Source organism: Nicotiana sylvestris, chromosome 7 (assembly GCF_000393655.2).
Source record: "Nicotiana sylvestris chromosome 7, ASM39365v2, whole genome shotgun sequence".
Lineage (NCBI taxonomy): Eukaryota > Viridiplantae > Streptophyta > Magnoliopsida > Solanales > Solanaceae > Nicotiana > Nicotiana sylvestris.
Genome location: NC_091063.1, coordinates 90,759,019 through 90,781,028, shown reverse-complemented (window position 1 = coordinate 90,781,028; position 22,010 = coordinate 90,759,019). Strand labels below are relative to the sequence as shown.

The 22,010-nt window shown below is 38.4% G+C and overlaps 1 protein-coding gene across 2 annotated transcripts; it reads left to right on the top strand.

The window, feature by feature from the left end:
- The first annotated feature begins 1,555 nt into the window (after positions 1-1,555).
- Positions 1,556-5,809, top strand: LOC104248717 (probable protein phosphatase 2C 10). Of its 2 annotated transcripts, none has more exons than XM_009805020.2 (6): positions 1,556-1,847; positions 1,945-2,047; positions 3,032-3,265; positions 3,401-3,677; positions 5,102-5,256; positions 5,356-5,809. In XM_009805020.2, exons 2-6 carry the CDS (start codon positions 2,009-2,011, stop codon positions 5,494-5,496), a joined length of 846 nt encoding a protein of 281 aa, XP_009803322.1. In that variant the 5' UTR covers positions 1,556-1,847; positions 1,945-2,008; the 3' UTR covers positions 5,497-5,809. The 2 variants fall into 2 exon arrangements, with proteins under 2 accessions (XP_009803322.1, XP_009803323.1); XM_009805021.2 differs by having other exon boundaries at positions 5,102-5,279; positions 5,356-5,546.
- The last annotated feature ends 16,201 nt before the right edge of the window (positions 5,810-22,010 follow it).

The window sequence follows — 22,010 nt, the reverse complement described above, 5'->3', positions numbered from 1 at the left end:
GGATCACCCAAGAACCATCTCAGTTTGGTCTTCGAACCTATTTTTGACTTTCGATTGGACCTCCGTGCCTTCCTCTATTTGAAGTCCGGTGCTGTAACGGTTATGCATATCATTCTCATGAGATAGTTGGAAATTTTCGGAGATGTTCTGTCCGCTCGTTCTGTTCCTCGATATGTTTCTGTAAAGTTAGAACTAAATTTTGTAAATTAAAATTACCTGAAGTATCTAAACCTCCTGTTCTGGAACTGTTTGGTGCAAAATCATTATAATCAATTTCGGTACTAATAGTTGCGATACCAATATACCGATGTATATTCTCTATTTTTCTCAGTTTGTTGCTTACCTATTATTATCATGGCTATTCTTCTATTTTCATTTTGCATGGTAAAACCATCTCCAACTTGGTTGGTCTCAACTGTGTTGATTGGCGAATTTCGGCCACAAAGGTTTAAACTGAAAACAAGCGAATATTAACAAAAATTGTTAGTATCTTTGGATGAAAAGCAAATTTGCTTGAATTCCCAGTAAAGGAACTAAACTGTTTAATCCAAAAAATAATTTTCAAGGTTAAAGTAATAAATTTTATATGATGGATCACAAGCAACTAAAAGATATAAATTTTCGTTAATACAACGTGATAGAGAAGCGAAAAATAAATTCAATGATAGATAATGTAATAAAAATAAACCAGCGAAGAAATAATTCTTATTGAATGCTCCCTTATAGGATGTTGAGCCGAACAAAGCTTGAATGGCCGAACTATGGCTAACTTGGGAGCAAGATGCTATGAATTACAATGTATAGAATTGTAGAGAAGTAAATTAAACTCTCCTGATAAAAGTGTGTCTATTTATAGGGCTAATTCTAAATAACCATTCTTCTTGAATTATGGGCTCATTAGGAGCATTTACTCAATCCATCTGTTACTTTTGGAAGATTTGTAACAGTTGTGTAAATGTTGGATTCCGTAACTGATAAGTTAATTCCAAAACTGATGAGTCAATCTCGCAATTGATTGCCTTGTTCTGACCGTTACAACTTTTTATTATATTTATTGTACGTTATATAATTTATTTGTAACTGATGGCATAATGATGGTAAATCCCATGTAATTCGGGATTAATTGATTCTTTCCCCATTTGTAATTATGAGCTACTCTACCGTAACTGATCTAGAGCTATTCTATGATGGTCAGTTCCGAGACTAATATGCACGGTGCGAGTATGCTCGGTCCTGAGAGTGTTTCACATGTCATCTTTACATATCATTCTTCATTTTTCTCATAACTTTGCTGATATGTGTCGCTAATTAATAAACCCACGTGACGAGTCCATTTTTCACTAATACATGTATGTCCAATTGTAAGGGTTTTTAAATTTTTTATGTAAATATTTTCTCAAGGTAAATCATATTTTTAATTATAAAAAGAAAAGGATGCTAAGGATTAGTCGGTTCTGAAATTTAAAAAGAAATTGATAATACCTATGAATTATAGAAACAATGATGTACGACCAAAAAGAAGTATATAGGACAAGTTAGTCTCCTCCTACTGGCTGTAACATCAGATTAGAACAACAAACAATAAATAAAGAAATATACTCCACAAGACAGAGTCAAATTTGGGAAAGCCAAACCCAAACCCAAACCCAAACACAAAGCTTGTCGTCAGCCATTCTTGCCTGCACAGGGAATCCAATCCAGACATAAAAACACAACCTTAGAAACTCCATAAATCCCCACAACAATTCATTTCTAGCTCTGTTTAATCATAAAAGTTGGTCAACGCAAAAGTCAACTGGTAGGCATACCAACATTTATTATCATATATATATATCCTTGGGCTCTTGGTAAGTACCATAAGTCGAATTTTTTGATGATTCTTGGTAAAAAAGACTGATTCTTTGGTATGTTTTGATGATCAAGATTCTGTCTTTGATGCTGTAGGTTGTCAATTTCAAGGTAGATGTTTATTGCAAGTGGAGGCCTCTGAGGAGGGACTAATTTTTTTATGGATAGTTTATGCTGCTTCAATTCTGGAAACTCACAGGTCAGGCTTTAAAAGTAGCTTCTTTTACCTTTTGTTTTTTATATACATATATTGACTTTCATGCTTACTTTTCAGCTGTATTTCAGGTTAGGCTGATGATCCTGTAGTTTTTTCTTAGATTGACTTCTTTTTATGATGCAAAATAAATAATTTGAGTTCTAAATTTTGGGGCTTGTGCAGTTCTATGAGTATTGTTTTATGGTTTTAGCTGAATTATCAATTATGTGGGTTGAATGTTGTCTTTGAGGAATAAGAAGATTTATCAAAGATTATATATGTGTATTCCAAGGATGGGGGGACAGTAGAAGTGATGATTATGTGATGCAATCGGTAATTATACTCGGAGAAAGCCTTTGGTTTCTATAGTTTTATTCAACTAAGTTGCTTGGACTCGGGTGCGTGTGTACGGGTGCGGATTTAGAGGTTGGATCCTTCGTGATCTAAATTTTAAGATTCGAGGGTATGAATTCAGGTACGGATGCAGGTGTGGGGACTCGGCTAAAAATGATTCAAATATCAAAGGGATGTTATGGGTTCGTCGAACTATACTTCCTTTAAACATTTATATTGTAAGCGGCTGGATTTTCTAAATTTATTGGACACCATTTGATTTTTTGAGGTAAATTATATGATTTTTATCATGCTGGTTAACATTGTTTAATAAACAATTAATAAAATAACCATTATAACTAAAATTATTAATATAATCTTTAGTTCAAATTATTTTTCAAATATTGAGTTAACTGAAATTAGTTTCAATTAAAAAGCCAGCAATTTTGACATCAAAAGGTCGATTCTGGTAGAGCAGAGGAAATCATTTTTAGTGAAGATGGTGAATATAGTATCAGGGATTACTACTGACGTTTCTATACTTGGTGTATTTTATAGTATAGTCTGTCAGTTCTTTCTAGGAATTTGAATGCATGATTTCTAGAATTGTTGACTTCATATCACTAGGAGATTGAAGTTTCCTTTTGCCTTTAGCTTGCAGGAGGACGGTCATCATGTGGCAAAGGAAGAAGCCATCAAGGGCCTGCAAAGTATGGGTTCAGCCTCGTTAAGGGGAAAGCAAATCATCCGATGGAGGATTATCATGTTGCTAAATTCACTCAGTTGCGCGGAGGGGAACTTGGACTTTTTGCTATTTATGATGGGCATTCTGGAGATAATGTGGCTTCCTATTTACAGAAGCATTTGTTTTCCAATATCATAAACGAGGTGATTTGTGGATTCAGAAAAGCTTTCTCAGCTTATTTAACTGCTTATGACAGATGCTTGGGTTTTCTGTTTCTTCGATCGAGCCTTTATTTGTTGCTTTTAGTTACTCTTGCCACATATTTTTGAATTTTCCAGGAGGACTTTTGGGCCGACCCTCATAGCTCAATCTTAAAAGCTTATGAGAGAACAGATGAGGCTATTCTTTCACATAATCCTGATCTTGGACAAGGAGGGTCAACTGCAGTGACTGCAATGCTTATAAATGGACGAAAGCTATGGATAGCAAATGTTGGAGATTCCAGAGCAGTGCTTTCGAGGAGGGGGCAGGCGATACAGATGAGCGTTGATCACGAACCGCACACTGAGCGGAGCAGCATCGAAAACAAAGGTGGCTTTGTCACAAAAATGCCAGGTGCTTATCCCACATCTAATGGCTTATTACTATTAATGTAGTACTTCTCTTTTTAGTTCGTTTTGTAACCGAATTGTGAATGGAAGACATCAATAGTTTCTTCAAGTCCTATATTTGGTTCATTCCATTATTTTCCCATCTCTTCTCATCTCACATCACACGCCTGAATGTCCCCTCTTCAATTATTCTTAATATTGTCTGTTGACAAGGCCCTTTGTTAGGGATATTATGTGCTCTGATTCTAATTAAATCTTGTGAGAATTACTTTAACTTCTCTCACCTGACTAAATAATGCGATAGATTCGTCCCATGTCTCTTGGGGGCAACGAGGAGTCCAATGTGTCTTCATTGTAATATTTATTTTGTATAATTGTATCTTATGGAAACTAATTTTTTTTTAAAGTTTGTAGAACTTGTAAAGCTTTTTAGTAGGGATGGTGCTTTAGTCATTTACTCAGATCCTATATCTTTTAGAAGCCTTTTAGTCATGTCAGAGATTTATATCTTAGTAAAAAATATATAGAACTTCTAGTACTTTTTGTCTTGTATACTATTGGTCTGAGATCTGGAGCAACATAGTCAACGAGGATTCATATTGCCTACCCCAACTTGCTTGGGATTGAGGCATAATAGTGTTATTGTTGTAAGTAAAGCTTTTTATGATCACAAACACCGGAAAAGCTTACAGAGTAGAGTTCAACATTTCTGTTTGAAAAGCTAGGATCCATGTGTTGCGACCATCTTTTCCATTAACGATGAGATTGATCTTGGGCATGAACAAGTTGAAGGTTTGTTTATAACCAGCTTGGTTGGCTTACAACTGATACTACAGTTACGATCCCATTAATGAAATCTCTAGTTAAGTCAAGCTATCCTGTTGGCAAGGACTCCACGTGCGGTATCTTGAAGCAGTCCTCAGCAGTAGGAAGTAGTAGGTTATTGAGGAATTTGGAAAACGGTTGTGTTAATTATAGACTTGAATGCATGAATGATGTGTTTAACCAGGATAAAATGAATTTTATGCGTCAAATCCTCACAAGCACATGTTTTCATGTCATTTTTTAATTTAGTGAGAGTTGTCAGCTGACTAACAGCATGCTGCAAAGATGTGCTTGTTCTTGATATATTGTTTAACCTCCATTGCTACTGTGGTCCACCATACATTAAGCTAAGTATACACACCCTTTTTAGATATCTGTTGACTGTCAGTCCAACATTTTATGTATAAGGTGTCTGAATCTGTTGTTGGCTATTAGTACCTTACTATGAAGTCAACCTTCATTTATCTCAGGCAAAATTTTATATTTGATGGGGAAATAGTTATAAGAAGAATCTTTTTCCAATATGTGGTCTAGACGTGGAGCGTGTCTTAACATTACCATATGTTGGAGACAAGCTCATTAAAATGTATACTATTATCTCAGGAGATGTTGCTAGAGTGAATGGTCAACTGGCTGTTTCTCGTGCTTTTGGAGACAAGAACCTGAAATCACACCTGCGTTCTGATCCTGATGTAAGAAACATCGATGTTGATGGAAATACAGATCTTCTCATCCTTGCAAGTGATGGTTTATGGAAGGTGTCATTTTGCTCCAACATTCAGTTTGGTCCCTTTTCCTTCTTGCACTCTGTACAGTGCAATTCTCTTTTTTCCTTTCTTTAATTGATGATTCTCCAGGTAATGTCTAATCAAGAGGCAGTTGACATCGCGAAGAAGGTTAAGGACCCACAGAAGGCAGCCAAGCAATTAGTCATCGAAGCGTTGACCAGAGAAAGTAAAGATGATATCTCATGCATTGTTGTCCGATTTAAGGGGTGAATCCACGACAAGTTATCGCAGTGTGCAGTATATACTGTCCGTGTACAAAAGTATAACTCTATAGTAAATAGAGTGATATTTGTAAGATGAGATGCAACTCCAAGATTCACAGAAGCTTGAAATATATATGCCCTCTCCCCTGCCCCTGGCCCTTCTTTCTTTGTAATAGTTTTTTACTCGGGTTGTGTGATAATTCTTTCCTATTTATAGAGATTATCAGAGTGGATTTTTCTATAATTTGCATAAATGCCTTTGTAATCATGAAAATGGTCAAGGGCTTGATGATATGGTTTATAGACAATTTGATTTTGAAGATCGCTTAGTTTCTGGATCCAAGCTTTGTTCCAAGTCCAAACCATATATAAGCTTGACTACTCTTTTTTTGCAGCTACTTTGGGAAAACCTGCACATGATTTTTAACTATTTTCTGGTTTCTTATAATGCTGTTATTATTTTTATGGTTTCTGTTGATGGTACTAATATATTATCTCTTTCGTCTTTTTTGTTTTCTTGAGCCGAAGGTCTATCGGAAATAGCCTCTCTACTCCATCGGAGTAGGGATAAGGTGTACACACTACCCTCCCTAGACCCCTTACTTTTGGGATTTTACTGGGTGGTTGTTCTTAACCTTTACAAGCTAAAGCGAATAATGCGTATCACGTTGGTGGTAAAAAGTGTATATGCAAGACATATATATAAACAGCATATGCAAGTGAATATCTTCTGGTATTGTTTATCAAGAACAACTTTATAAGACTTTGTTGGAGTGGCAAGAAAGGTGCTAAATCATTGTACTTTTTTTTAGTTTTATTCTCTAAAAATTAAGGTGTTTTTTTAAAATAAAATTTTAATGTCTGAAAAAGAAGATGCGCCGGAGTAACATTATTATTTGACAATTTGAACTTAAATTCATCCATATATATATATATATATACTAGTCTTATGGTACGCGCTTTGCGCGTGTATCTAAACCAGTGAATATAGGATCTTTTAGAAAATTATGTTTTACTATTAAATTGTGACGACCCAAGGGGTCATCACCGTAATTCTTCCTTGTTCCGTGCTCCCGAGGCCTTGAAAACCTCGCTTTTAGTTGCCTCGATTGGCGTGCGCAGTTCGGGCGCGTAGCCGGAAAGTTTTTATGTTAGAATATGTGAATTATGTGAAACATTTGATGAATTTTGGTATTAATATGCATAATGTTGACTTCGGTCAACATTTTGGGTAAACGGACCCGGACCTGTGATTCGACGGTCCCGGAGGGTCCGTAGAAAAATATGGGACTTGGGCGTGTGCCCGGAATCAAATTCTGAGGTCCCAAGCCCGAGAAATGAATTTTTGAAAGAAATTGTTTTTCTGAAATTTGATATGAAAATTTGAAATGAAAAGGAGTTAGAAAATATAGGTATCGGGCTCGTATTTTGGTTCCGACGCCCGGTACAAGTCTTAAATATGTGTTAAGCACTATCTGTAAAGTTTGGCTAAAAACGGACGTCATATGACGTGTTTCGGACTAAAAATGGAGAGTTTGAGTTATGAAAGTTGAAGAAAGAAAATCATGTGTTTGAGGCTTGATCCTATGTATATGATGTTATTTTGGCGATTTGATCGCACGAGTAAGTCCGTAAGATGTTTTTAAGGTTGTGTGCATGTTTGGTTTGGAGCCCCGAGGGCTCGGGTGAGTTTTGAATGGGGCCCGGGAGGTCTTGGACTTAAGAAAATGCAGGTTCAGGTGTTGCAGACACCAGCGAGGCCGCTATGCATTTTTGTGCGGTCCGCGTGGCTGAGTCTGAGGGCTAGGGTTTCAGGTTAGCCAGCGCGACCGCGCACCAAAACAGTGCGGTCCGCGCTGGAAGGGTTCAGAGAAGCCCCACTTTTCTCCCACTCGGCGCGGCCGCAACACATTTTTGTGCGGTCCGCGCCAGGTCCTCAGAAAGGTATACAAGTTCGGAAAATCTCAGTCATTTTTCACTTTTCAAAAACCCAAAACCTAAGAGGCGATTTTCCAAACAACTTTTCTTCTCCAAAACGATTGGTAAGTGATTTCTAACTTAATTTCTTTATTCCTTAACATCTTTTAACATAATTTCAACTTCAAATCAAAGATTTTCATGGGGAAAATTGGGTGTTTTGGGTAGAACCTAGGTTTTCTACAAATTGAGAAGTTGGACCTCAATTTGGGGTCCGATTTAAAAACAAATCATCTATTGGGATTCATGGGGGAATGGGTAACCGGGTTTTGGTCCGAACCTCGAGTTTCGACCACGTGGGTCCGGGGGTATTTTTGACCTTTTTGGGAAAAACCTTGAAAAATCTATTTTCATGCATTGGGGATGATTCATTTAGTAATTATTAATGTGATTAAGTAACTTATGACTAGATTCGAGCGGATTGGTGGTGGAATCAAGAGGTAAAGCTATACTAGAAGCGTGAGTTGAGTTTGGAGCATTCGAGGTAAGTGTTTGTTCTAACTTTGGCTTGAGGGAATAGGATTAGGATGATATTTGCTACTTGCTAATGTGGAGTACGGTGTATAGGCATGGTGACGGTTATCTATGCACCGGAGTCTAGCATGACCGTGAGTCTTGATTGCTTTTAATTCGAATAATGTGACACAAGCTCCTTGTTTATTTGATGAGTTTCATATAATGTGAACGGTTGAGGTAAAATTGTGATTGGTGTACTTTTGGAGCGTTAGCTTGAACATGAATGTTTTAGTTGAGGAAGAATGGATTTAAAAAGGAGAATATGTTGTGAATACTCCCTTGCCGGGTTGTGTAGACTGATATATATACTCTCCCTTGTCGGGATATTTTGGGTTGTTAGCTGTACCCTTGCCGGGTTAAAGGTATTGAGTTGTTATTCTCCCCTGAAGGGGTCTACTATATGAAGTCAGATATTATGAACTATAATATGGGATCGTGTGGCACGCCGTCCACTTATATATGATATTATGGGATCGTGTGGCACGCCGTCCACTTATATATGATATTATGGGATCGTGTGGCACGCCGTCCACTTATATATGATATTATGGGATCGTGTGGCACGCCGTCCACTTATATATGATATTATGGGATCGTGTGGCACGCCGTCCACTTATATATGATATTATGGGATCGTGTGGCACGCCGTCCACTTATATATGATATTATGGGATCGTGTGGCACGCCGTCCACTTATATATGATATTATGGGATCGTGTGGCACGCCGTCCACTATATATATATATATATATCATGGAAACCGGAGTTTCTTCTATTTATTTCCGATATTTCATTTTTATCTGTTACTCCCCGATAGCATGTCCCCTCCCAGTTTTACTTTGTATTATCTTGTTATTGTTTTCTTGCACTTGTTGTATATATATCTGTACAGGTTAATTGTGGTAGGTACTGTCTAGCCTCGTCACTACTTCGCCGGGGTTAGGCCAGGCACTTACCAGCACATGGGGTCGGTTGTGCTGATGCTACACTCTGTGCATTTTTGGTGCACAGATCAGGGAGCAGCTTACGGACCGCAGCATTAGGATTTCTGGGAGCTATCTTCAGTCCCGGGACTCTCGAGGTAGCCTAGCTGGCGTTCGCAGGCCGAAGTCCCCCTCCATATTTTTCGTTTGTTCGTCTTGTATCAGACAAACATGATGTATTTCCTTTCAGACATTGTTTGTAGTATTCTGTAGTAGTCCATGAGCTTGTGACACCAGACCTTGGGTAGTGATGTGTATTAAACTTCCGCACTTTTGGTTTTCAGTCGCTTTAGATTTAAAGTCTTCCGCTTAGATTTTGTCTCGTTTATTTATTGTTTGAAAGAAAGCAGGAAAGATGTTTTACGTATTTGGCTTGCCTAGCTCCGATAGTAGGCGCCATCACGACACCCGATGGTGGGAAATCCGGGTCATGACAAGTTGGTATCAGAGCACTAGGTTACTTAGGTCTCACAACTCACGGACAAGCTCAGTAGAGTCTGAGGGATCGGTACGGAGACATCTGTATTTATCCCGCAGAGGCTACTGAGTTAGGAAAACTTCACCTTGTTCATTCTTGTCGTGCGATTTTGTTTCTCAAGTACTGATTGTCTTTCCACTCTGTTCTTTCGAGATGGAGAGGACACGTGCTTCCTCTTCTACCGCGCAACAGCCTGAGCCCCAAGCAGCAGCCCCTATTAGGGGCAGAGGGCGAGGTCGTTCCAGAGGCCGAGGCCGGGGCAGAGCTCAGCCCCGAGCAACATTTCCAGCGACGGAGCCTCAGGTCGATTTTGAGGAGGAGGTTCCGGCCCCAGCTGTTCTAGTGGGCCCAACTCAGGTCCCTGAGGGTTTTATAGCCACTCCAGTGCTTCAGGATGCTTTGGTCCGACTGGTAGGCTTTATGGAGGGCATTTCTAGAGCGGGTTTGCTTTCCGTAGCTCCAGCCACATCTCAGGCTAGGGGAGGAGTTCAGACTCCCGATACTCGTACTCCAGAGCCAGTAGCTCCTCAGGCTCAGGTTCCAGCAGTTCAGCCAGCCGTGGCAGTTCAGCCAGCTGTGGCAGCCCAGCCAGGTATTGCGGCTCAGTCCAGTGATGGTGCGGCCATGTCCGCGGATGCTTTGTGGAGGCTTGATCGTTTCACCAAGCTCTTCACAACCACATATAGTGGCACCCCCTCAGAGGATGCTCAGGATTTCATATTCAGCTGTCATGAGGTTCTACGGACTATGGGCATTGTAGAGACCAATGGGGTCGACTTCGCCACTTTTCGCCTGGTAGGATCCGCCAAGACTTGGTGGAGGGATTTCTGTTTAGCCAGGCCAACAGGGTCGCCATCATTGACCTAGGATCAGCTTTCAGAGTTATTTCTGGGGAAGTTTCTTCCAGTTACTCAGCGAGATGCTCTTCGCAGGCAGTTTGAGCGTCTCCAGCAGGGTACTATGACGGTCACCCAGTATGAGACCCGGTTCATTGATCTTGCTCGTCATGCCATTGTGATACTCCCCACCGATAGAGAGAGGGTGCAGAGGTTTATTGATGGGTTGGCCCAGCCGATCCGTGTTCAGATGGCCATGAGTGCCGATAGTGAGATTTCATTTCAGGAGGCGGCAGATGGTGCCCGCCGGATAGAGATGGCACTTGCTCAGGGAGGTGGTCATGGGTCTGATAAGAGGCCCCGTCATTCTGGTAGATTCAGTGGTACCTCGTCTGGAGGTAGGGATTCTTATGGTAGAGGCCATCCTTCGAGGCCCTTTCAGTCAGCTCTCCAGGCTTCTCATGGTACACCAGGTGGTCGTGGTTCTCAGCCGTAGTATTCTGACCAGCAGCTCTTCAGTTCACCATCAGCACCTATAAGTGCACCACCACTTCGTTTTTCTCAGCAGCCGAGGGCTTGTTATACTTGCGGCGATGTGAGTCACATTGCTAGATATTGCCCTCGAGCTTCCAGCACCTCGCAGCAGCAGGGTTCTCGCCCGATGATCCAACCACCAGTTGCCCCACCGCCTGCCCAGCCGGCTAGAGGCGAGGGTAGATGACATAGAAGTGGAGGTAGAGGTCTTAGAGGTGGAGCTCAGACCGCTAGAGGTAGGGGTCAGCCAGCAGCAGATCGTCTCAGGGATATGATTCAGGGAGGTAGGTCCCAACCCCGTTGTTATGCTTTGCCAGCCAGGCTAGAGGCTGAGTCATCAGATGCTGTGATTACAGGTACCATTCTGGTCGGTGATAGGGATGCTTCTGTGCTATTTGATCCCGGATCTACGTATTCATATGTGTCGTCCTATTTTGCACCCTATTCGGTTATGCCTAGTGACTCGTTGAGTATTCCTGTTTATGTGTCAACACCGGTGGGTGATTCTATTGTGGTCGACCAAGTTCATCGTTCTTGTATCGTAGTGTTTGGGGGTCTTGAGACCCGTGTTGATTTGTTGCTTTTGGACATGGTCGACTTCGATGTTATATTGGGGATGGATTGGTTATCCCCGTACCATGCTATCTTGGATTGCCATGCCAAGACCGTAACCTTAGCCTTACCGGATTTACCCCGTTTAGAGTGGAGGGGGACTTCTGGTCATTGTACCCGCAGTGTTATCTCGTATGTGAAAGCTCGGCGTATGGTCGAGAAGGGATGTTTGGCCTACTTGGCGTATGTTCGCGATTCTAGCGCGGAGGCCCCTTCTATTGATTCTGTGCCCGTTGTTCGGGAGTTTCCTGAGGTTTTCCCTTCAGACTTGTCGGGTATGCCGCCCGACAGGGATATCGACTTTTGTATTGATTTGGCCCCGGGCACTCAGCCCATTTCTATCCCGCCATATCGTATGGCCCCGCCGGAGTTGAAAGAGTTAAAGGAACAACTGTAGGATTTGCTTGAGAAAGGTTTCATTAGACCTAGTGTTTCGCCTTGGGGTGCGTCGGTGTTGTTTGTTAAGAAAAAGGATGGTTCGATGAGAATGTGCATCGATTACCGGCAATTGAACAAGGTTACAATTAAGAATAAGTATCCACTACCGAGGATCGACGATTTATTCGACCAACTTCAGGGTGCGAGGGTATTTTCAAAGATAGATTTGAGATCAAGCTACCACCAGTTGAGGATTAGGGCGTCTGATGTCCCTAAGACAGCATTTCGCACTCGGTATGGGCACTATGAGTTTTTGGTCATGTCATTTGGATTGACTAATGCCCCAGCAGCGTTCATGGAGTTGATGAACCGAGTGTTCAGACCTTATTTGGACTTGTTCGTGATAGTCTTCATTGACGATATTCTTATATACTCCCGCAGTCAGGAGGAGCATGAGCAGCACCTCAGAGTGGTCCTTCAGACCCTAAAGGATAGTCAGTTGTATGCTAAGTTCTCAAAGTGCGAGTTTTGGTTGAGTTCGATTGCATTCCTGAGTCATGTCGTATCAGCAGCAGGTATTCAGGTAGACCCGAAGAAGATAGAGGTAGTCAAGAACTGGCCTCGACCAGCTTCAGCTACGGATATTTAGAGTTTCCTGGGGTTAGCAGGTTACTACCGTCAGTTCGTAGAGGGGTTTTCATCCATTGCAGCCCCTATGACCAGATTGACCCAGAAGGGTGCCCAGTTCAGGTGGTCGGACGAGTGTGAAGTGAGTTTCCAGAAGCTCAAGACGGCTCTGACTACGGCACCGGTATTGGTTCTGCCCACAGGTTCAGGGCCATATACGGTCTATTGTGATGCGTCTTGTATTGGGCTTGGTGCAGTGTTGATGCAGGAAGGCAAAGTCATTGCTTATGCTTCGAGGTAGTTGAAGATCCACGAGAAGAATTATCCGGTTCATGATCTCGAGTTGGCAACCATTGTTCATGCCTTGAAGACCTGGAGGCATTACTTATATGGTGTGACGTGTGAGGTTTACACTGATCACAAGAGTCTTCAGTATCTGTTCAAGCAGAAAGAGTTGAATTTGAGGTAGAGGAGGTGGTTAGAGTTGCTAAAGGATTATGATGTTACTATCTTATACCACCCAGGGAAGGCCAATGTGGTGGCCGATGCATTGAGCAGGAAGTCCGCCAGCATGAGTAGTCTTGCTTATATTCCAGTCAGCCAGAGATCGCTTGCTTTGGATGTTCAGGCCTTGGCCAATCGTCTTGTGAGGTTGGATATTTCTGAGCCTAGCAGAGTGTTAGATTGCACGGTTGCTCGTTCCTCACTATTAGAGCGTATCCGCGAGCGGCAGTTTGAGGATCCCCATTTGTGTGTCTTGAGAGACACGGTGCAGCGTGGAGGTGCCAATAAAGTAACCTTAGATGATGATGGTGTATTGAGATTGCAGGGGCGAGTTTGTGTGCCCAATGTTGATGGGATTCGAGAGTTGATCTTAGCAGAGGCCCACAGTTCTCGGTATTCTATTCACCCGGGCGCCGCGAAGATGTATCAGGATCTGAGGCAGCACTATTGGTGGCGTAAGATGAAGAAAGACATCGTTGCGCACGTGGCTCGGTGTTTGAATTGTCAGCAGGTTAAGTACGAGCATCAAAGACCCGGTGGTCTATTTCAGAGGATTGCACTTCCCGAGTGGAAGTGGGAGAGGATTACGATGGATTTCGTTACTGGACTCCCGATGACTCAGAAAAAGTTTGATGCAGTTTGGGTCATTGTTGATAGGCTGACCAAGTCAGCGCATTTTGTTCCTGTTGCAGCCACCTATTCGTCCGAAAGGTTAGCCGAGATTTATATCAGGGAGATTGTTCGCCTTCATGGGGTGCCGCTATCTATCATTTCGGATCGGGGTACGCAGTTTACCTCGCATTTCTGGAGAGCGGTTCAGCGAGAGTTGGGCACCCAGGTTGAGTTGAGTACAACATTTCATCCCCAGACGGATGGTCAGTCCGAGAGGACTATTCAGATTCTTGAGGACATGCTCCGAGCCTGTGTCATTGATTTTGGAGGCTCGTGGGACCAGTTTTTGCCTTTAGCAGAGTTTGCCTACAACAACAGCTACCAGTCCAGCATTCAGATGGCTCTGTATGAGGCGTTGTATGGTAGGCGATGTCGGTCTCCAGTTGGATGGTTTGAGCCGGGAGAGGCTCGATTATTGGGTACAGATCTGGTTCAGGAGGCCTTGGACAAGGTCAGGATTATTCAGGATAGACTTCGTACAGCTCAGTCCAGACAGAAGAGTTATGCAGACCGCAAGGTCAGAGATGTTGCTTTCATGGTCGGTGAGCGGGTATTGCTCCGTGTATCGCCTATGAAGGGCGTGATGAGATTTGGGAAGAAGGGCAAGCTCAGCCCTAGGTTCATCGGTCCATTTGAGATTCTTGATCGTGTGGGAGAGGTGGCTTATAGACTTGCCTTGCCACCTAGCTTGTCAGCTGTGCATCCCGTGTTTCATGTATCTATGCTCCGGAAGTATCGCGGAGATCCATCGCACGTGTTGGATTTCAGCACTGTCCAATTGGACAAGGATCTGTCATATGAGGAGGAGCCGGTGGCTATTCTAGACCGGCAGGTTCGACAGTTGAGGTTGAAGAGTTTTCCTTCGGTGCGTGTTCCGTGGAGAGGTCAGCCTCCTGAGGCATCGACCTGGGAGTCCGAGTCCGATATGCGGAGCCGTTATCCTCATTTATTTCCAGACTCAGGTACTTCTTTCTTTTGTCCGTTCGAGGACGAACAATTATTTTAGAGGTGGAGAATGTGACGACCCAAGGGGTCATCACCGTAATTCTTCCTTGTTCTGTGCTCCCAAGGACTTGAAAACCTCGCTTTTAGTTGCCTCGATTGGCGTGCGCAGTTCGGGCGCGTAGCTGGAAAGTTTTTATGTTAGAATATGTGAATTATGTGAAACATTTGATGAATTTTGGTATTAATATGCATAATGTTGACTTCGGTCAACATTTTGGGTAAACGGACCCGGACCTGTGATTCGACGATCCCGGAGGGTTCGTAGAAAAATATGGGACTTGGGCGTGTGCCCGGAATTAAATTCTGAGGTCCCAAGCCCGAGAAATGAATTTTTGAAAGAAATTGTTTTTCTGAAATTTGATATGAAAATTTGAAATGAAAAGGAGTTAGAAAATATAGGTATCAGGCTCGTATTTTGGTTCCGACGCCCGGTACAAGTCTTAAATATGTGTTAAGCACTATCTGTAAAGTTTGGCTAAAAACGGACGTCATATGACGTGTTTCGGACTAAAAATGGAGAGTTTGAGTTATGAAAGTTGAAGAAAGAAAATCATGTGTTTGAGGCTTGATCCTATGTATATGATGTTATTTTGGCGATTTGATCGCACGAGTAAGTCCGTAAGATGTTTTTAAGGTTGTGTGCATGTTTGGTTTGGAGCCCCGAGGGCTCGGGTGAGTTTTGAATGGGGCCCGGGAGGTCTTGGACTTAAGAAAATGCAGGTTCAGGTGTTGCAGACACCAGCGCGGCCGCGGTCATTTCCGCGCGGTTCGCGCTGGAGCCGCGCGGCCGCGATGCATTTTTGTGCGGTCCGCGTGGCTGAGTCTGAGGGCTAGGGTTTCAGGTTAGCCAGCGCGGCCGCGCACCAAAACAGTGCAGTCCGCGCTGGAAGGGTTCAGAGAAGCCCCACTTTTCTCCCACTCGGCGCGGCCGCAACACATTTTTGTGCGGTCCGCGCCAGGTCCTCAGAAAGGTATACAAGTTCGGAAAATCTCAGTCATTTTTCACTTTTCAAAAACCCAAAACCTAAGAGGCGATTTTCCAAACAACTTTTCTTCTCCAAAACGATTGGTAAGTGATTTCTAACTTAATTTCTTTATTCCTTAACATCTTTTAACATAATTTCAACTTCAAATCAAAGATTTTCATGGGGAAAATTGGGTGTTTTGGGTAGAACCTAGGTTTTCTACAAATTGAGAAGTTGGACCTCAATTTGGGGTCCGATTTAAAAACAAATCATCTATTGGGATTCATGGGGGAATGGGTAACCGGGTTTTGGTCTGAACCTCGAGTTTCGACCACGTGGGTCCGGGGGTATTTTTTACCCTTTTTGGGAAAAACCTTGAAAAATCTATTTTCATGCATTGGGGATGATTCATTTAGTAATTATTAATGTGATTAAGTAACTTATGACTAGATTCGAGCGGATTGGTGGTGGAATCAAGAGGTAAAGCTATACTAGAAGCGTGAGTTGAGTTTGGAGCATTCGAGGTAAGTGTTTGTTCTAACTTTGGCTTGAGGGAATAGGATTAGGATGATATTTGCTACTTGCTAATGTGGAGTACGGTGTATAGGCATGGTGACGGTTATCTATGCACCGGAGTCTAGCATGACCGTGAGTCTTGATTGCTTTTAATTCGAATAATGTGACACAAGCTCCTTGTTTATTTGATGAGTTTCATATAATGTGAACGGTTGAGGTAAAATTGTGATTGGTGTACTTTTGGAGCGTTAGCTTGAACATGAATGTTTTAGTTGAGGAAGAATGGATTTAAAAAGGAGAATGTGTTGTGAATACTCCCTTGCCGGGATGTGTAGACTGATATATATATTCTCCCTTGTCGGGATATTTTGGGCTGTTAGCTGTACCCTTGCCGGGTTAAAGGTATTGAGTTGTTATTCTCCCCTGAAGGGGTCTACTATATGAAGTCAGATATTATGAACTATAATATGGGATCGTGTGGCACGCCGTCCACTTATATATGATATTATGGGATCGTGTGGCACGCCGTCCACTTATATATGATATTATGGGATCGTGTGGCACGCCGTCCACTTATATATGATATTATGGGATCGTGTGGCACGCCGTCCACTTATATATGATATTATGGGATCGTGTGGCACGCCGTCCACTTATATATGATATTATGGGATCGTGTGGCACGCCGTCCACTTATATATGATATTATGGGATCGTGTGGCACGCCGTCCACTTATATATGATATTATGGGATCGTGTGGCACGCCGTCCACTTATATATGATATTATGGGATCGTGTGGCACGCCGTCCACTTATATATGATATTATGGGATCGTGTGGCACGCCGTCCACTATATATATATATATATATATATATATATATATATATATATATATATATATATATATATATCATGAAAACCAGAGTTTCTTCTATTTATTTCCGATATTTCATTTTTATCTGTTACTCCCCGATAGCATGTCCCCTCCCAGTTTTACTTTGTATTATCTTGTTATTGTTTTCTTGCACTTGTTGTATATATATCTGTACAGGTTAATTGTGGTAGGTACTGTCTAGCCTCGTCACTACTTCGCCGGGGTTAGGCCAGGCACTTACCAGCACATGGGGTCGGTTGTGCTGATGCTACACTCTGTGCATTTTTGGTGCACAGATCAGGGAGCAGCTTACGGACCGCAGCAGTAGGATTTCTGGGAGCTATCTTCAGTCCCGGGACTCTCGAGGTAGTCTAGCTGGCGTTTGCAGGCCGAAGTCCCTCTCCATGTTTTTCGTTTGTTCATCTTGTATCAGACAAACATGATGTATTTCCTTTCAGACATTGTTTGTAGTATTCTGTAGTAGTCTGTGAGCTAGTGACACCAGACCTTGGGTAGTGATGTGTATTAAACTTCCGCACTTTTGGTTTTCAGTCGCTTTAGATTTAAAGTCTTCCGCTTAGATTTTGTCTCGTTTATTTATTGTTTGAAAGAAAGCAGGAAAGATGTTTTACATATTTGGCTTGTCTAGCTCCGATAGTAGGCGCCATCACGACACCCGATGGTGGGAAATCCGGGTCATGACATAAATATAGTATGTTTGTATTATAAAATAAAAATTATTTTATACTCCTTAAAATATATATCGTTTTAGTTGAAAAGGCTTATCTATAAAATTTTCCACGTTAATTTTTCTATCTTATTTTTATTTTTTTCATCCAAAATACTATTCTTATGCAAACAAATTTAGGCATCCTAAGAGTTTTGTTAACTTGAAAAATAATTTTAATTATACGATGAATTTAACAAATAATTGAATTGGATTTTTTGACTTAACTATTTGGCCTTGATATTAAAAGAACTAATTTATTTTTTGTTGATTCAAATTCTTAATATTAGCTCATCCCAAGTTTTCGATATTTAATTGTAACATGAAAGGGATTACAATTATGTGTCGTTCAAATATGAAAATAATTATATAAGGTAATTAAAATTTAATTATTTAAAGTATTGTGAATGCTAAAAGTTTCTACACTGTTCAAATAAAATTTATTTTTATAAGAATATAAAAATATTACATTAAAACTTGTAATTTAGTTATAAAATAAAAAGTATAATTAAGTTCCTTAAATGATAATTATTTATCCTATTTAGTTATTCAATAAGAAGAAGAAAACTATTATGTAAGTGTTCAATAATCTTCATAAATATATAACTTAAAATTGATTCCAGTTATAATGTAATTATTTCAATTTCACAAGTTATCATACTTCTTTTAAAGTTTAAGCAAGAAAATATAATCATTAAACATTTAAGATTTTTTTTTTTTTGAAAAATTGTATATTCTTAAGTTCATTCTGGAAGACAATGTTAGATAAATATAACAATTTCAAGCGTACATAGCTTAATATGTTAATTCAATCAGATATTATATTGATGGAAGAAAAAAATGAACTGCAATTGAAGAGATCTAGTTTAAATTGTTTAATAATTTATTTTTTAAAAATCGTGAAAGTGTGCTTAAAGACTGTTTCAAAGTAGAAAATGGTGAATTCCATTACCATGTCAAGGTCGGAATAAATATATTACCATGTAAAGGTGGCCGATATGCTTTAAAGTTTAAACCTTATTATTTAGATATAAATTTTAAAAAATTCTTGTGGTTCATTGTTATAATGCTTTTGCATTAAATACACGATTTTGTGGGTTAATCTATTTTTTGCCAATTTATATAAGATAAGATTCACATACAAGTTCCTAAATATTAGAAATTCTTACATAATTCAAACAATGAAAGATTTAATAACTAAAATTGTAGGATATTAGAATCCTATATATTAGGAAAACAATAATATTACTATTTTGTCCAATATAAAATGAATTTTAAAATCACACAAATATTGTTAAACTATGTGACTGAATTATAAAATAAATTTTTTAAAAAAGCACAAGCTCTTAATAATAATGAATATTGTCATATTTACCCGACGTAATAAAAAAAATTATGTCATGTAAGAGTATTTTAATGTCTTATCATAACTTCAACATATATGAGTTATGCATTAGTTGAATAATATGTCGACTTGTATTCAAATATTATGCAACAACCATGCTCTTAAAAATTAATTATGTTAGTTTAAATACCTAATAGTATGAATTTTATCTTATTTCTAGTGAAACTCAAATTGAAAAATACGGAAAATAATGAGATATATTATTAGATTTAGTTATTGTACCAACAAAATCAATTGTATGGGTATTGTCTGTATCTAACCAAGTTTTATCTTGAAAGAAAACAATGATTGTAAAAAAAAATTAAGGTAGAGAATTAATGTTGATTACTATTTTATTTAACATGAAGTATTTTGTAGTGTAATATAATTCTCAAAAGGTGTAAAAGTTTATAATCATTACAATAGTGTTTAAAATATTTATTTTTATTTGTATACATATTTTAAGATATTTTATTGAGTTATGATATAAAATTACAGTTAATTAATTAAAATTATTTGTTAGTAATATTATACACTGACATTGCACTTGAGTTCAACTGATTGAATCTTACTTAATTAAAAAGAAAATTGATATTCTCTTTTATAAAGTGAATTGGCGTTATCACAATCGTAATGTTGATACCGATATTTGTCACGAATTTATTGTTACAAATTAAAGAGAATAATTTAGTAAGATAAAATTTTAATTGACTTTGAAAATTTAAATATTATAATATCTTGCATAGTTTGAGTAAGAAAAGACATAATAAATAAATTTTTATTGATTTGAAAGTTAGAGATATTAGAAAAAAATTACCGCAATTATTCTAATATTTTATCACATTTGAATATTTGGTATCAAAATGCTAAACTTCTTCCTCTTAAATTATTTTCTTAATTTTAATTAACAGATAAGTAAGAAAACAGTTGAAAACAATTTTCGTTATGCACGTCTTCAAACTGTGATAATATCTTGATTGACTTTACATAATCATTAACAATTAAAAATAATATATCATCTGTTTGGATTCAATAAATAAGACACCATGTTACTTGATTATTATATTTAAAAAAATAAACGTAAACCTTCATACTATTATGGAGTAAAATATGTTCCTTTCCATTGAAAAGTAATGTCTACCTTTCTTTTATTGGTTATTAAATAAATTCTTAAATTTTAATTTATCTTTTAATTTATTTTAGTCCAAGCATTTCAAACGAAAACGGAAGAAAGAGTGAAAATTTTCTATTTAGTATGAGAATATTTAAGCCAAAGCGTGTTTGTGCATAGTTGGTTATAGTTGGAATAAGTAAAAGTTTAATATGGAAAAGTTTAGTTGATTTCAAATTCTTAAATATTTAGGATTCTTACATAATTTAAATAAGGAAATAGATTCAATAGTAAAGATTATAGTTGGTTTAAAAGTCCTAAATATTAGAAAAATAACTAAAAGACTTTTTTGTCTAATGTAAATTCTATTTTTAGAGGGTAAAAAAGGCGAACGACATTTCGCTAAGGGCCTTCGTACTTTTAATATAGTATATATATATATATATACTAGTCTCTATATTCGTGTATATATATATATATATATATATTGAGGGAAAAGAGAAGATGACTTGGCACCTCTCTTTGGCCAAAAATTCTATTTATCTTTTTTCTCCTTTTTTTGACTTCTTTCCCCCCATTTTTTCATTTATTTTATTTTTATATAGCCCAGCCTTAGGAGTTTGATCTAATCTAATAGTTCTTCCTTCAGTTGTTTCTCTTGCTTGCTTTATTGTACAAAAAAGTTATAGGAGTAGCGTTTGATTGAAAGGTAAAAAAATCATTCAATTTTACTTGAGAACTTGGGTACGTACATTGCATGTATATTTCATGTTATTTATTAAATTTTTTATGTAAGATAGTTTACCAACAATTAATTTTTTATTTATCTTTACTCATTTTACGGTACTGCTAAAGCTGTAACCTTATTCTATTGATAACTTAATAATCATATAGGCATTTCGAACTTGATTATTATTAACAATTTTTATATTATTATTTTTTGCTCAATTATTATCTTATTTTACCTATAATTTCTTTCTAAAGTACTTTTACTCGCGACCAATTACATATATATATGTTCTTTTTCTATTCCTATTTTTGTGTACAAAATATATATTGATCAACTTATTTTTGTGTCACATTTAAAAACGATTATCATTTGATTATTTCTTAATATTTAGACAATAAAAATGGACAAAACTTGTAAGTGTATTTCAAATTCTACGTCCTTATTGTTAAAAGAAAATAGAATGTCACAATTGCTTTTTAAAGTCTAAATTCATGCCACCTTAATATGAATTATCATTAATGTTTTCATTTTTTAAAAATCGAAACTATGACTTAAATGCACTATTTCTTGCATGCCTTTTTAAATATTAGGCATAAAATTGATGGATCAGTTATTTACTTTAATTTTATTTAAACCACACGTTATTTACTTTTTTTCACAGAATATATATCCATGAAAGCAACATGTAAGAATTATAATTATGTGACATATATAATTCAAATAAGGAAAATATTTAAGTTAGGTAAAGTTTTAATTGACTTTAAAGTCCTAAATTTTAGGGTTTCCTACCTAGTTCAATGGAAAATAATTTAATAACAAAAATTTTAGTCAATTTCAAAGAACTAAATATTAGGAGAATAATTAAATGACTATTTTGTCTAGTGTGAACTTTAATTTTAAAGGGTAAAAAAGGCGAACGACATTTCGCTAAGGGCCTTCGTGCTTTTAGTATAATATAGATGTATTTATTTTCTTCCTTCACTCATATTTTAATGTGATTGTCATTTAATTAGTATTAGTAATTAAACATCTTTATATATTTATCCCCAGCACCCAATCTCCCTCTATACTTTTTATTTTTCGTTCACT